General features: G+C 49.0%; 1 protein-coding gene across 1 annotated transcript in view; it reads right to left on the bottom strand.

The window, feature by feature from the left end:
• The window catches only part of POLR1A (RNA polymerase I subunit A), a 267,806-nt gene that overhangs the window by 183,014 nt on the left and 68,971 nt on the right, over nt 1-15,821 (bottom strand). Inside the window, exons 10-12 of the mRNA XM_030191063.1 lie at nt 10,684-10,857; nt 9,758-9,880; nt 8,116-8,343 (exon numbers count right to left, since the gene is read on the bottom strand). Of these exons, the coding sequence (XP_030046923.1) occupies nt 8,116-8,343; nt 9,758-9,880; nt 10,684-10,857 (525 nt within the window). The remainder of the gene's footprint in view (nt 1-8,115; nt 8,344-9,757; nt 9,881-10,683; nt 10,858-15,821) is intronic.

Genomic DNA, 15,821 nt, shown 5'->3' with positions numbered 1-15,821 from the left:
AGCTCACTGACTCTACGAGCCGAAGTAACTGCCACCAAGAAAATGACCTTCCAGGTCAAGTACTTCGGATGGCAGGAATTCAGTGGCTCAAAAGGAGGTTTCATCAGCTGGGTGAGAACGACATTGAGATACCATGACACTGTAGGAGGTTTGACAGGGGGCTTTGACAAAAGCAAACCTCTCATGAAGCGAACAACTAAAGGCTGTCCTGAGATCGGCTTACCTTCCACTTGGTAATGGTATGCACTGATTGCACTAAGGTGAACCCTTACGGAGTTGGTCTTAAGACCAGACTCAGACAAGTGCAGAAGGTATTCAAGCAGGGTCTGTGTAGGACAAGAGCGAGGATCTAGGGCCTTGCTGTCACACCAGACGGCAAACCTCCTCCAATGAAAGAAGTAACTTCTCTTAGTGGAGTCTTTCCTGGAAGCAAGCAAGATGCGGGAGACACCCTCTGACAGACCCAAAGAGGCAAAGTCTACGCCCTCAACATCCAGGCCGTGAGAGCCAGAGACTGGAGGTTGGGATGCAGAAGAGCCCCTTCGTCCTGCGTGATGAGGGTCGGAAAACACTCCAATCTCCACGGTTCTTCGGAGGATAACTCCAGAAGAAGAGGGAACCAGATCTGACGCGGCCAAAAAGGAGCAATCAGAATCATGGTGCCTCGGTCTTGCTTGAGTTTCAACAAAGTCTTCCCCACCAGAGGAATGGGAGGATAAGCATACAGCAGGCCCTCCCCCCAATCCAGGAGGAAGGCATCCGATGCCAGTCTGCCGTGGGCCTGAAGCCTGGAACAGAACTGAGGGACTTTGTGGTTCACTCGAGATGCGAAGAGATCTACCAAGGGGGTACCCCACACCTGGAAGATCTGTCGTAGCACACGGGAATTGAGCGACCACTCGTGAGGTTGCATAATCCTGCTCAACCTGTCGGCCAGACTGTTGTTTACGCCTGCCAGATATGTGGCTTGGAGCACCATGCCGTGACGGCGAGCCCAGAGCCACATGCTGACGGCTTCCTGACACAGGGGGCGAGATCCGGTGCCCCCCTGCTTGTTGACATAATACATGGCAACCTGGTTGTCTGTCTGAATTTGGATAATTTGGTGGGACAGCCGATCTCTGAAAGCCTTCAGAGCGTTCCAGATCGCTCGTAACTCCAGAAGATTGATCTGCAGATCGCGTTCCTGGAGGGACCAGCTTCCTTGGGTGTGAAGCCCATCGACATGAGCTCCCCATCCCAGGAGGGACGCATCCGTAGTCAGCACTTTCCGTGGCTGAGGAATTTGGAAGGGACGTCCCAGAGTCAAATTGGAGCAAATGGTCCACCAATACAGGGATTTGAGAAAACTCGTGGACAGGTGGATCACGTCCTCTAGACCCCCAGCGGCCTGATACCACTGGGAGGCTAGGGTCCATTGAGCAGATCTCATGTGAAGGCGGGCCATGGGAGTCACATGAACTGTGGAGGCCATGTGGCCCAGCAATCTCAACATCTGCCGAGCTGTGATCTGCTGGGACGCTCGCACCCGCGAGAAGAGGGACAACAAGTTGTTGGCTCTCGTCTCTGGGAGATAGGCGCGAGCCGTCCGAGAATCCAGCAGAGCTCCTATGAATTCGAGTCTCTGCACTGGAAGAAGGTGGGACTTTGGATAATTTATCACAAACCCCAGTAGCTCCAGTAGGCGAATAGTCATCTGCATGGACTGCAGGGCTCCTGCCTCGGATGTGTTCTTCACCAGCCAATCGTTGAGATATGGGAACACGTGCACCCCCAGCCTGCGAAGTGCCGCTGCTACCACAGCTAGGCACTTGGTGAACACCCTGGGCGCAGAGGCGAGCCCAAAGGGTAGCACACAGTACTGGAAGTGGCGTGTGCCCATCTGAAATCGCAGATACTGTCTGTGAGCTGGCAGTATCGGGATGTGTGTGTAGGCATCCTTCAAGTCCAGAGAGCATAGCCAATCGTTTTGCTGAATCATGGGGAGAAGGGTGCCCAGGGAAAGCATCCTGAACTTTTCTTTTTCGAGATATTTGTTCAGGGCCCTTAGGTCTAGGATGGGACGCATCCCCCCTGTTTTCTTTTCCACAAGGAAGTACCTGGAATAGAATCCCAGCCCTTCTTGCCCGGATGGCACGGGCTCGACCGCATTGGCGCTGAGAAGGGCGGAGAGTTCCTCTGCAAGTACCTTCCTGTGCTGGAAGCTGTAAGACTGAGCTCCCGGTGGACAATTTGGAGGTTTTGAGGTCAAATTGAGGGTGTACCCCTGCCGGACTATTTGCAGAACCCACTGATCGGAGGTTATGAGAGGCCACCTTTGGTGAAAAGCTTTCAACCTCCCTCCGACTGGCAGGTCGCCCGGCACGGACACTTGGATGTCGGCTATGCTCTGCTGGAGCCAGTCAAAAGCTCGCCCCTTGCTTTTGCTGGGGAGCCGCGGGGCCTTGCTGAGTCGCACGCTGCTGACGAGAGCGAGCGCGCTGGGGCTTAGCCTGGGCCGCAGGCTGTCGGGAAGGAGGATTGTACCTACGCTTGCCAGAAGAGTAGGGAACAGTCTTCCTTCCCCCGAAAAATCATCTACCTGTAGAGGTAGAAGCTGAAGGCTGCCGGCGGGCGAATTTGTCGAATGCGGTGTCCCGCTGGTGGAGAGACTCTACCACCTGTTCGACTTTTTCACCAAAAATGTTGTCCGCACGGCAAGGCGAGTCCGCAATCCGCTGCTGGAGTCTATTCTCCAGGTCGGCGGCACGCAGCCATGAGAGCCTGCGCATCACCACACCTTGAGCAGCGGCCCTGGACGCAACATCAAAAGTGTCAAACTCCTCTGGCCAGGAATTTTCTGCACGCCTTCAGCTGCCTGACCACCTCCTGAAAAGGCTTGGCTTGCTCAGGGGGAAGAGCATCAACCAAGCCCGCCAACTGCCGCACATTGTTCCGCATGTGTATGCTCGTGTAGAGCTGGTAAGACTGGATCTTGGACACGAGCATAGAGGAATGGTAGGCCTTCCTCCCAAAGGAGTCTAAGGTTCTAGCGTCCTTGCCCGGGGGCGCCGAAGCATGTTCCCTAGAACTCTTAGCCTTCTTTAGGGCCAAATCCACAACTCCAGAGTCATGAGGCAACTGAGTGCGCATCAGCTCTGGGTCCCCATGGATCCGGTACTGGGACTCGATCTTCTTGGGAATGTGGGGATTAGTTAATGGCTTGGTCCAGTTCGCAAGCAATGTCTTTTTCAGGACATGGTGCAAGGGAACAGTGGACGCTTCCTTAGGTGGAGAAGGATAGTCCAGGAGCTCAAACATTTCAGCCCTGGGCTCGTCCTCCACAACCACCGGGAAGGGGTTGGCCGTAGACATCTCCCGGACAAAGGAGGCAAAAGACAGACTCTCGGGAGGAGAAAGCTGTCTCTCAGGAGAGGGAGTGGGATCAGACGGAAGACCCTCAGACTCCTCGTCAGAGAAATATCTGGGATCTTCCTCTTCCTCCCACGAGGCCTCACCCTCGGTGTCAGACACAAGTTCACGGACCTGTGTCTGCAACCTCGCCCTGCTCGACTCTGTGGAACCACGTCCACGATGGGGGCGTCGAGAGGTAGACTCCCTGGCCCGCATCGGCGAAGCTCCCTCCGCCGACGTAGTCGGGGAGCCCTCCTGGGAGGTGGCCGCAGTCGGCACCGCACGCGGTACCGACGTCGGGGACCTCAACCTGGGCGATGGGCCAGCCGGCGCCACGCTCGACGGTACCGGAGGCGCAAGCACCGCCGGTACCGGAGGGGTAGGGCGCAACAGCTCTCCCAGAATCTCTGGGAGAACGGCCCGGAGGCTCTCGTTCAGAGTGGCTGCAGAAAAAGGCTGAGAGGTCGATGCAGGCGTCGACGTCAGAACCTGTTCCGGGCGAGGAGGCTGTTCCGGGCTGTCCAGAGTGGAGCGCATCGACACCTCTTGAACAGAGGGTGAGCGGTCCTCTCGGTGCCGATGCCTGCTGGGTGCCGAATCCCTCGGCGACCCAGAGCTCTCGGTGCCGACATGGGGAGGAGACCGGTGTCGATGCTTCTTCGATTTCTTCCGAAGCATGTCACCGGAGCTCCCCGGCACCGACGAGGAGGACGTAGAATCCAGCCGTCGCTTCCTCGGGGCCGAGGCCGAAGGAGGTCGGTCTCGGGGGGGCTGTACCGCAGGAGCCCTCAGGGTAGGAGGAGACCCACCCGAAGGCTCACCGCCACCAGCAGGGGAATGGACAGCCCTCACCTGCACTCCTGACGATGCACCACCGTCCGACGACATCAGCAGACGAGGTCCCGGTACCACCGACGTCGATGCAGCTATCCGATGTCTCGGCGCCGATGCAGAGGCCCGATGCCTCGATGCACTCGATGCAGGGGCGGCCGAGGAAGATGGTCTGGACGCTGACGACGTCGATGCACTCGAAGATCCCGGTGCCGATGCCGACGAAGAGCCCGAGAACAACACGTTCCACTGGGCTAGTCTCGCTACCTGAGTCCGCCTTTGAAGCAGGGAACACAGACTGCAGTTCTGAGGGCGGTGCTCGGCCCCCAGACACTGAAGACACGACGAGTGTCGATCAGTGAGCGAGATAACCCGGGCGCACTGGGTGCACTTCTTGAAGCCGCTGGAAGGCTTCGATGTCATGGGCGGAAAAATCACGCCGGCGAAATCAAAATCCGAAATGACGGAAAAAGAGCACCAAAACTTTAGAGGGAGAAAATCTCGACCGAGGCCGAAAAGAGGCCTACCCCGACGACGAAAGAAAACTTACCGGGGCAAAAAGCTGGAAGTACGGGGAGGATTGACACGAAACCCGGTGGAGGGTTTCCGGAGCACTTCCCGACTCAAGCAAAAGCTTTTCCGAAGAAAAAACACGCTCAAAACAATTTGGACGCGCGAGGTCGACTTTCCGGGGCTCGACACGGCGAAAATACGACCGTACCGAGTGCGGACAAAAGAAGACTGGCCGGCTCGAGCCGGTTTCGGGCGGGAAGACGGCCGCGCATGCGCGGTACGCGTGGGCGCGCGAGGACTAGCAAAGGACTTTGCTAGTGAAGTTTCCGATTGGAGGGGCTGCCGTGGACGTCACCCATCAGTGAGAACAAGCAGCCTGCTTGTCCTCGGAGAATGTAAATTTATTTAAAATAAAGCGCTGATTGGACTGGCAAAGACCCAGAGGGGTTCTTTTTGTGTGGCAGCATACATAATTGCAATCTGAGATATAAACATGATTGTGCATGCACAGCAACTGCTGCATTTGGCCCCGATGGTTGCTGGGAGGCAAAGGTAGGGCTCATAGGGGGTTTAAATGTCGCAAATTTTCACACAGGCGCCCTGCAGCAAAGAACACCAGCACAGAGGCTGGCTCTTTACATTAAAGTTAAAAATGCTAGTTTTATGTGTTTAAAGTAATTTTAAAGACATATTAGAGATGGTGGAAGGTCACTAATGAGTAATGTGTGGTTGCTAAGTGATAAAAATGTTACAGAAGCTTGTATTTAATGGGAACAGTACAGAATCAAAAACAAATTTCTGAATGTTACCAAAAAGTTAAAATTTTTAGATAAAAGCGAAGTCCTATAGTTGCTAACCTGATTTAGGGGGTCTTTTACTAAGGTTTTAGCTCGCACTAAACGCTGAGACGCCCAAAGCAATATAATGGGCGCCTCAGGATTTAGCGCCAGCTGATTTTTAGAATGAGCTAAAAAATGCTAGCGCACCTTAGTTAAAGATACCCTTAGGTTGCCTTTTATAAAGCCGCATTAGTGTTGTTAGCTCACAATAAAACTCAGCTGGCAGTAAACGCCGAGACACCCATAGGAATATACTACTACTACTTATTTCTATAGCGCTACAAGGCATACGCAGCGCTGTACACCATACACAAAAAAGACAGTCCTTGCTCAAAGAGCTTACAATCTAGATAAGACAGGCAGACAGACAGAACAATTAAGGGTAAGGGGAATATAATGGGCGTCTCAGCGTTTACCGCATGCTGATTTTTACCATGAGCTAAAAACGCTAGCATGGCTTTGTAAAAGACCTCCTTAGTGAGGTTTAACCCAAAAACAAAAAGTTTTTGAAAGTGACTTCTCTGATTCTGTTTACAAGTTTATGTAAGCTGCAAGCTGGTTGACTGAACTACTCCCTGAAGGAACATGGGTCTCAGAATATTGTTCTAACCAATACCAACGTCACAGGGTGACCGTTGGGGAGAAGCTGAGAGAGACTGGAAGAGGCAGGAGGTGTGAAGGTGTGTGCGATTGAGAAGGATTAAAAAAGATAATTGAATAGGATTTGATATTTGCTAAATAGCTTTATTTAATTGAGAAATAGAGTAATAGCATGCATTTTGAAAGTAATTTCTTTAGTTGAAAGAGAAAAGTGTAAGGTAACTCTTCAATAAATATTTTAATAAAGATCTGATTAAACAGCTAAATTAATATCTGTTGATTTAAAAAAGAAAGAATTTATTTACAGGAACTTGTTTGTGTTTAAATAACAATTACAAGTTCAATAGCTTGAAGTGAATAAAAGCTACACAGTTTATTGTTAAATCAGAGGACAGTTCATTTTAAAATTAGAAGAATTGTTTAAGTATAAATTCTGAAAAATAGGAATCTATATAAATAATTCTCACCTCCAACGTTCTGAAGCTCACTGTGTGGCACGGAAACACTGAAGCCCTGTACTGTTGGTAGGCTAGGCTGTCAGCACCACTCACTCTCACTCATAGAACCGTCCTCAGCCACGCCCCATCCAGACAAAATTCACAACCCCAACGTTCTAATGAAGGCGGAAGCTGCAAAGTCTCCAACTTCCGTGCTGGTGTAGATTGCTGTTCCCCCATGAGTGTGTGCCCCGCCCTCGCGTCACAACGTTATGATGTTGAGGGCAGAGCACTGACACTCACTGAATGGCCTGCAGTGTAGCTCCGCCCTCCCGTCAAAACGCGATAACATCAAGGGCGGGGCAGGGAAGGCACGAGTCGCAAAGACGGTCGGATGAATGGTAACCCACAGAAAACTGCGAGACAGGCAGGGGGAGGAGTAGGTTACACTCACCGAATGGGCTGCAGTGTAGCTCCACCCTCGCATCAAAACACGATTACATCGAGGAATGGCCTGCAATGTAGCTCCGCCCTCGCGTCAAAATGCGATGACATCAGGGCGAGGCGGGGAAGGCACAAGGCACGAGTCGCAAAGAAGGTCGAATGGTAACCCACAGAAAACCGCAAGACAGGCAGGGGGAGGAGTAGGTTACACTCACCGAATGGGCTGCAGTGTAGCTCCGCCCTCACATCAAAACACGATTACGTTGAGGGCAGGGCGGGGAAGACACAAGTCGCAAAGAAGGTCGGATGAATGGTAAACCACAGAAAATCGCACTAACACCAGTGCGCATGTGAACTCGGAGCTTCACAACGTTGCAGGTCAGAATTATTTACATAATATACATGGGTGTCAAGCAAGTATAGGAGATAAGTGTCTTCTTCCTCCCCCCGCCCCCTTCTTTTAAAACAACGAAAAAAAAAAAACTTGCTATAAAGGAGGACAGGCTGAGTTCCAATGGCAGACCCCAGAGCAAAAGCACATAAGTTACCCAGCTCCACCAGACTCCCTCCCTCCCGCCCAAAAGCATCTATCTCACTCACACACACACAAACACACAGTGTGCCATGAACACACACCATCTTTCTCACTCACACACACACACACACCTATGTAGCTCAATCACCCACACCCACCCTCTGACACCCCAACCCCTCCACAAACAACAGAAACACATACAATTATGTGGGACAATGGTACCCTCCCCCAGGCAGGAAAACCTTGCTAGCGCCCGTTTCATTTCTGTCTGAAATGGGCCTTTTTTACTAGTTTATAATAAAACTTGTCTGAGAAAGTTTTTCATACAGGTTTCAGACAATCTCATTTTGTGATCATTTTTAAAAGATAGGCGAGTCTCTTTAAAGAAGACAATGAAGTTCTCAAAACAGAATCTTGGCACCCAGATACCATTATAGAATTAGCGCTTAGAGCACTGCATCTAGGTGCCCAGTTATAGATTGCCCCCAACATGATTCAAACATTCACTTGATAAAGTACTCACTATCTTCAATCCTCCTTTGTGAGCTCCTGTTGACGGAGTGAGGAGCTGCTTGGCCACGGCCTCTCTCTGGCTCTGGCTTGTTGAGCTTAGAGCTGTGCGGGAGCCATCTTCATTTATCACCATGGTGGCACCTGGGTGCGTGTTAGGTCCATTCATGACTGCCTGCCTGAGCTCCTGCACATTCCAGGGAGTAACTGGTTGAGGATAGGTCAGCTTGGTAGCAAACACCTAAACAAGAGCAAAAAAAAAAAAAAAGGCATTATTGACTGGCCAGCACAATTTAACACTCAAAAGGTCCTGTTTCATCATGGGTAGATGTAATTTTACAGGAGTCATCGGTCTGTATAAGGAACACACAGCAAAGACTTGTGCTCTAGCTAGTAAAATGCACCATTATGACAGATTTAGGCTCAAGGGTGATCTCAGATCTCCTTAAGTGGTTCCACCTGGGTAGCTAAATGATGCACATGTTGGTCACATTTAATGCTTCTAGAAACAAGATATATTTCATTTACTTTAGCAGATGCTACCACAAAGCACTCATAGCAACTTACATCATATAACAGTAAAGTTACCATATTCACTAAACACATTCGTTAAAATCCCCCTCACGCACTACAAGTCCTCTCCTAAATATCACAATAATGTAATAAACAACCACACCTTCAAGTGTTTATGAAACAGAAGCAGCCATCCAATAATCTTAGGTCAGGTGTCGAAACATTTCAGTCTAGGTGCCAGTACAGAAAAAAAAGCACAAATGCCGTATTTTCTATGTGTGCCTCTGTGTGTTCAGCTATAATGAGGATATAACTGAGGTGAAGTTCAGTATATTGAAAGTAATTGACTACGCACTCCCTTCACTACTTAAATTGGATGTATGCCTATATATTACTGTGATAGTATTTTCTATGTGAGCATCTTTTGGCCATCTCGATGTGCTTTCTATAGTGTAGATTCCTGGTGTTCCAACTAAGTGGCAACATAAGCATCATGGCAGTATCACTCACCATACCGGCTGGTGAAGCAGTGCATACTATGAACATAACACTCTGGCTCAATTTTGGAAAAGACAAGACCCAATGTTTAGAAGCAACAGAAAACAAAAACAAAAGGAAAGGTTTTTTTCAAGATGACCAATGAATGACAAAGAACCACTTCTAAAATGACAGATTTTGTTTTGTCTTTCAGTGTGATTACTAAGGTCTCTTTTTCCTCTCATATAGTGTGTGACAGCTCTAATCCAGATCAACACATTTGTCACATGGTGTTTAGTTTTTGTGTATAGTCTACACTTGTTACACCTGGTTTTATACAATATTTATTAGCCATATGCGTTTGTGATCATGAGGTGTTTAGTTTGTCTGTAACCCTTCTTGTGTATTTTGTCTTTAATAAAAAGAATGTTTAAATTATTTTAAAGAATGCTAACACATTAACACAAACACATTTAAAAAATGCTATTAATTTAAAGAGATATCCATACCACAAACACACTTTCAAGTGTTGCAATTTATTTTGTGTTGTTACAGGGAACACTGCTTAGTTAACAAGACCAGAAACTGCAGGGAAGGTGGTGTTCATGTATAAAGAAGTTCAGCAAGTACATGGTATGGTTTCCCACAAGGGGTTCTTCTCTTACCATAGGAATCCCAATTTCATTGGTGTTGATGTACATATCAGGGCAGATAACAGAGCGGGCGGCATAGTCCACACGCTTTCCCATCATATGCTTCCTGAACAGGCCCCCCTTCTTTTCCAATATCTGCAAAAAACAGAAGCAAAAGGATATAAATTTCCAGAACATCTTCGCTAAGGTACTCTGCTTACGTGTAATGGGACACCTTTTCAAGCAGAAAAAGATTTATCAAAATTACCCCTGGCAAATAACTACCATTAATTACTGGATGTCAAAGGAGGATGAAGCCACTTGCCTGAGGTCACGAAGAATCAGTAGGAGGAATGGGATTTTAACCCTGGATTCCCTAGTTCTCAGCTTGCTGTTTTAACCCCTAGATCGCCCATCACTCATCACCACTACTAGGTCTGAATCTAGCTGAAGGATGTCACCTTTAAAAACTACGGCCCAACACCAAGGATTTCATTATCTAAAGTTAGCCTCTTTGCTTCCTACATTTTAAGCAGAGATCACAAGAGAGGTGAATGCTGCATGCTCAAGGTCATCATGATTACAGGAGTGGGACGAGAAATAATTATGATTTGGAAGCTAATACAGAAAAGGACTAAGCATGCTGACATTTCCACTTATTTGCAGGTTAGCCCATATAGGTTTAAGTGAGCAGCCCTGTGAACAGAGGATATGCCACTATCTTGATGCACGCCACAGGTTGACTCTTGTATGTTTCTTTGACATTCTCTCATCAGTGACTAGACAGTTTCAAGGAAAAAAAAAACAACTCACCTATGCTTAACAGTGTCTTATTTAAAGCACAGAAGTAAACAATAAAAAGACTGATGGCTTCTTAATTCACTCTTCCAGATTTTATTATCTTTCAATGTTTGAAGCAGGACTGTTGGGGAGTGATGGAGAGGATTGGCACCACTCACCTGACGGATACCAGGGTATTTTTCTGTCATTAGCTTGTCCATGTCACTGTCAAACACAATATTGACATGACTCTGTAGCCGTATCCAGGCATTGTAGAGTTTATCTGTTAAGGTCTGTCCTGGGATCATGGACAGGAAAGCACGATCCATAAGTTCTGAAGACTGATTTTCCACCTGGAGAAAAATAACCAAGAGGGGTAACTGAGTGAAGTGTAAAATCCCAAAAAGCTCAATTTTTGCAGTACAAAGTTTGGTGCTTCAATTTCCTGAAAACCTGAGCTGCCCTCATTACTATGAGCAAATTCTGCTGCTTTGGTAATCTTTATGCCAGATTTAAAAGGTAAAATAGGAAGAGAGAGCAAAGAGGGAAGCAGAAGGGAAGTGTACCCTTATTACCTACTCGGGATTAACTCCATTGTGATGGAGCGTGTAGAATACCCTGGTTCTCCTTAAGTATACTTGCTCACAGGGCCACCTTAAGAGAGTTCTAGCTCTAGACTGCTTAACCAGGAGGGCATGGTCCAGACAGGGGGGAAGTAAAAACCATGAGCAGAAACAAGACCGAAGCCCATAGCAGGATAGGCCTCCACGAGTCATGGATAAGGAACCAAAAGAATGGCCAAGACAGGAAAGTTCTCGGTTGCACATTATGAAATGTTGATCTTGTGGCCTGACAGCAGTCAGGCCTTTCCTTGTCTGTTTAATGCAGAACTTTACATTAATATTCCTAGGCACACATTGACTAACTGCAGCTTGGCAGGAGCCATTCCCTTTTTACGTTAGGAACTGGGTTGCAGCAGTGGCGTACCTAGGGTAGTTGACACCCGGGGCCGGTCATTTTTTAACCCCGCCCCCCCCCCCCCAAATCCAGTACTAGGCATGCCGAGAATACAAAACACTCAGGACCTATAGAGCAATTCTACCATACCATAAGCAGTCATTTCTACGAGTCACACAAGGAAAAGGAAAGCATCTTAAACACTACAGTGAGCACTAGAACATCAATTCACCTATTGTAAAACGAAACCAGACAGAATAGTACAGATCGTAGATCCTGCACAGTCAATGCCAACTGAAAGCCATGTCTTTTTCACAAACACAGATACACCCTAATCCACTATAGAATAAGTAATCATAAACTTTCTATTTAGACAAAAATTAAACTGAACCTCCAATGCCAGACTCTGCATACAATGCAACACCACAGAAACAGAAACTGTCCCCTAGTACTGTGCAAAATATAAAGACAGCAGATGTAAATTTGAAAAAAAAACCTAACAAGTACCAATCACCACTTTACAAATTAACAAATAGAAATAAAACAAATATAGAAAGTAAAATAATACCATTTTATTGGACTAATACATTTAGCTTTCAGAGGCCAAAACCTCCGTCCTCGGGTCAGTACAGTATAGTGCTGTTACAGTATCCTATCCTGACCTGAGGAAGGGAGTTTTGTTCTCTGAAAGTTAGTCAAAATGTATTAAAATTAGTCCAATAAAAAGATTACCTTATTTACACGTTCTATTATAAACATTTAACACATCTACAATACTTTATCCTAAAGCAAAAACAATAAAAAAATATATTTTATTTACAGTTTGTTGTCTCTGGTTTCTGCTTTCCTCATCTTCTTTTCACCGTCTTCCTTCCATCCAGCATCTGTCTTCACTCTCTCTCTCTCTCTCTCTGCAATCTAGTGTCTGCCCTCTCTGCCGTCCCTTCCATCCACTGCCTGCCCTTTCTCTCTGCCCCTTCAATCCACCATTTGCCCTCCCTCTCCCATCCATCCAGGGTCTGCCCTCCCTCTCGCTCCCCCTTCCATCTAGGATCTGTCCCCTCTCTCTCTCTGCCTCTTTTTTCAGCCCCCAGTTCCAGCCCCCTTCTCCCCTCCCCTTCTTCTGTCTGAGACCCCCACCCCAGTCCCCTTCTCTCCTCTGAACACCCCCATCCCAGTCCCCTTCTCCCCTCTGAGATCCCCACCCCAGTCCCCTTCTCCCCTCCCCCGTCTGAGACCCCCACCCCAGTCCCCTTCTCCCCTCCCCTGTCTGAGACCCCCACCCCAGTCCCCTTCTCCCCTCTGAACACCCCCACCCGAGTCCCTTTCGCCCCTCTCCTTCCCCACCTCAGTCCCGTTAAAACCGGCGAAGCAGCGTCGCAGGCAGCGCCTCGTGCCCTGCTTGTAAAAAAAAAAAAAAATCAAATCTCCTTCCTTCTCCTCGTCTTGACGTCGACTCGGGCCTTCCAATCAAATTGATTGGAAGGCCCGAGTCGACGTCAAGACGAGGAGCAGAAGGAGATTTGATTTTTTTTTTACAAGCAGGGCACGAGGCGCTGCCTGCGACGCTGCTTCGCCGGTTTTTTAAATGTGCGGCGCCGCGGGAACGGCCACGGGATGCGGCGGGAGCGGAGCATCCCCCACCCACTGGCACCCGGGGCGGACAGCCCCCACCGCCCCCCCCCTTGGTAGGCCACTGGGTTGCAGTTAATCCTGAGTTAACAGCTTTGTGACAGGAACTGGCCTCTGCCTGTGTATTTATTTATAAAATTTCGTATCCTGCTGTAACAGTGTGGGCAGTGGCAGAGTGTGGAGCCTTCACAGACACAGTCAGCATGCAGGGTAAACCAAAGCAAAATTCTCGAATATCAAACACCAGTAAAAGAGGCCCGTTTCGTAGAGGAATGAAACGGCCGCTAGCAAGGTTCCATGCCCCCCTCCCTACCTCCCTCTCTCTCTCCCTGTCTGTCATCAGAGTTCCATGGCCCCCTCCCTCCCTCTGTCCCTCTTTGTCATCTGAGTTCCAGCCCCCCTCCCTCCGAGTTCCAGGCCCCCCTCCCCTTCGAGTTGTAGGAGTCCCCCTCCCCTGCCCTTTGAGTTCCACGGCCCCTCCCCCTTGAGTTGGAGGCCCCCCTCCTCTTCCAGTTGCAGGACGCCCCCCTCCCCTCCCCGTTGCAGGACGCCCCCTCCCCTTCCAGTTGCATGACGCCCCCCTCCCCTTCCAGTTGCATGACGCCCCCCTTCCCCCTCCACGCCCCCCTTCCTCCCTCCACACCCCCCTCTCCTCCCTCCCTCGAAGTGCAAGCAGGACCTGTCCTCCGGCAGCCCCTCACCTTCCTGCGTGCCAGCTCTAATTTAAAAATTGCTGCCTCGGGGTACGGCGTCAGCATTGAAGGTGAGTGGCACTACAGACTGCCTTCCCATCTGTCTGAGCTCTGCCTCTGGTTCCGCCCTCATTTCCAGTTTCCGGAAGGGCGGGAGCAGAGGCAGAGCTCAGACAGATGGGAAGGCAGTGTGAAACGCCGCTCACCTTCAATGCTGACGCCGGACCCCGAGGTAACAATTTTTAAATTAGAGCTGGCATGCAGGAAGGTGAGGGGCTGCCGGAGCACAGGTCCTGCTTGCACTTTGAGGGAGGGAGGCGGGGGGGGGGGGGCGTGGAACTCGGAGGGGAGTGGAGGGAGGGAGGGAGCGGGCATCCTGCTACTCGAAAGGTAGGATGGGGGGGGGGGGGGAGGGAGGGAGGGATTGTTTCCTTACCTCCGGTGCCTGCTGCTGCAATCGTTTCCTTTGCAACACGGTGACGTACCGGGGGGGGGGGCGGGGGACTGCTGAACTGGGAGGGGATGGAGATGGTGGTGCGAACTCGTAGCGCCCCTGCTTGAGATGCGTCGCGGTTTCCCAGGCAACACGGTGACGTCACCAGAAGGCTTCAGACATTTCGAACCGGGCTTCAACTTTCTGGCACTCAGCTTCAGAACGTTGGAGGTGCAAATTATTATATAGGATAATGTATCAAAGGTCTGCACTTGTCACAGGTCTGGTGCTCATACATAGGCAGCAGAACTCAATGAAGAAGCTTTGGACGCAGATAGAACAATATAGCACTCTCTCAGGGTTTAAAATAAATGTACACAAATCACACTGGTTAACAATTTTCCATGGGATGGGAGGCACAGGGTTAGAGGAAACGGAAGTAAAAGAAGCAGAGGGAGCAATTAAGTATTTAGGAGTCCAGATTCCTCAAGATCTCACTCAGCTGTATACTCAGAATGTAAACAAACCTTTGGAAGATACGGTCCATAAATTGAAGCTTTGGCAACCCCTCCCGCTCTCCCTATTTGGCAGGATAGCGCTATACAACATGATGATTGTACAGAGATGGCTATATGTGTTCCAAACACTACCACTCTACCTCTCAAAGACAGTGGAATGACAAACCAATAAAATACTTCAACAATTCCTTTGGAAAGAAAAGAAAGCAAAACTCTCCATCCAGACCCTGCAGATACCAAAAGAATATGGGGGCTTGGGCCTTCTGAGTCTACGATACTTAACGATAGCTTGTGGAATTAGGCACCTAAATGACTGGTTTTGTAAGTCGAGTGACTACTCTGCCACACATATGGAGCTACAATTGTTTGGATCAGAACACTTTACAGGATTTCTACATGGAAATAACAGAACAGCCCAGAGATCCTGCAGAGGGCGCACATCCTGCCCACTATAGTTGCGGTGTAGAAGTGGATCTGTTGAATGCATGGTTTTTCGCCTAAAACCACTCCATATCTATCAATCTGTGGCAACCCAGGGTTTGAACCTGGGAAAAGCTACGCAGTATTCAGTAAATGGAAGGAAAAGGGGACAGAATATTTATACCATGTGCTCACAGATGAAGGACATATTAAAATGTTCCAAGAGCTGAGAGAACAATATAAGATAAGACCGATGGAGTTTTTTCATTCCTACCAACTAAGACATTATGTATCTAGCTTGTTGTGGACAGACCTCACAGAGGATGTACGGGAGGAACTGGCCTCTGCTATATCGTTGGGAGCCCAACAGAAAGTGCCAATGGCTATCACCATCGCCATATAAGAGACACCATGACAGAGATGGACTATGCAGGGTATGCTGCAAAGTGGAGCCACGACCTAGGGATACAACTAACAGAGACAATGTTTAAAGAACATGTACTGTCTCTTGGGCAGACATCAAAACTGGTAGAACATTGGGAAATACAATATAAATTTGCACTGAGGATCTATGTGGCCCCTAGGAGAGCGTTTCACATGTGGGCTTCGCCTGATGGAGCATGTGGGAAATGCCACCAGGAAGGGGCTACGTTAGCTCATATGTT

This window comes from Microcaecilia unicolor, chromosome 2 (assembly GCF_901765095.1).
Source record: "Microcaecilia unicolor chromosome 2, aMicUni1.1, whole genome shotgun sequence".
Classification (NCBI taxonomy): Eukaryota; Metazoa; Chordata; class Amphibia; order Gymnophiona; family Siphonopidae; genus Microcaecilia; species Microcaecilia unicolor.
Note: the sequence above shows the minus strand (reverse complement) of the source record. Positions and strands in the feature narration are given on the sequence as shown.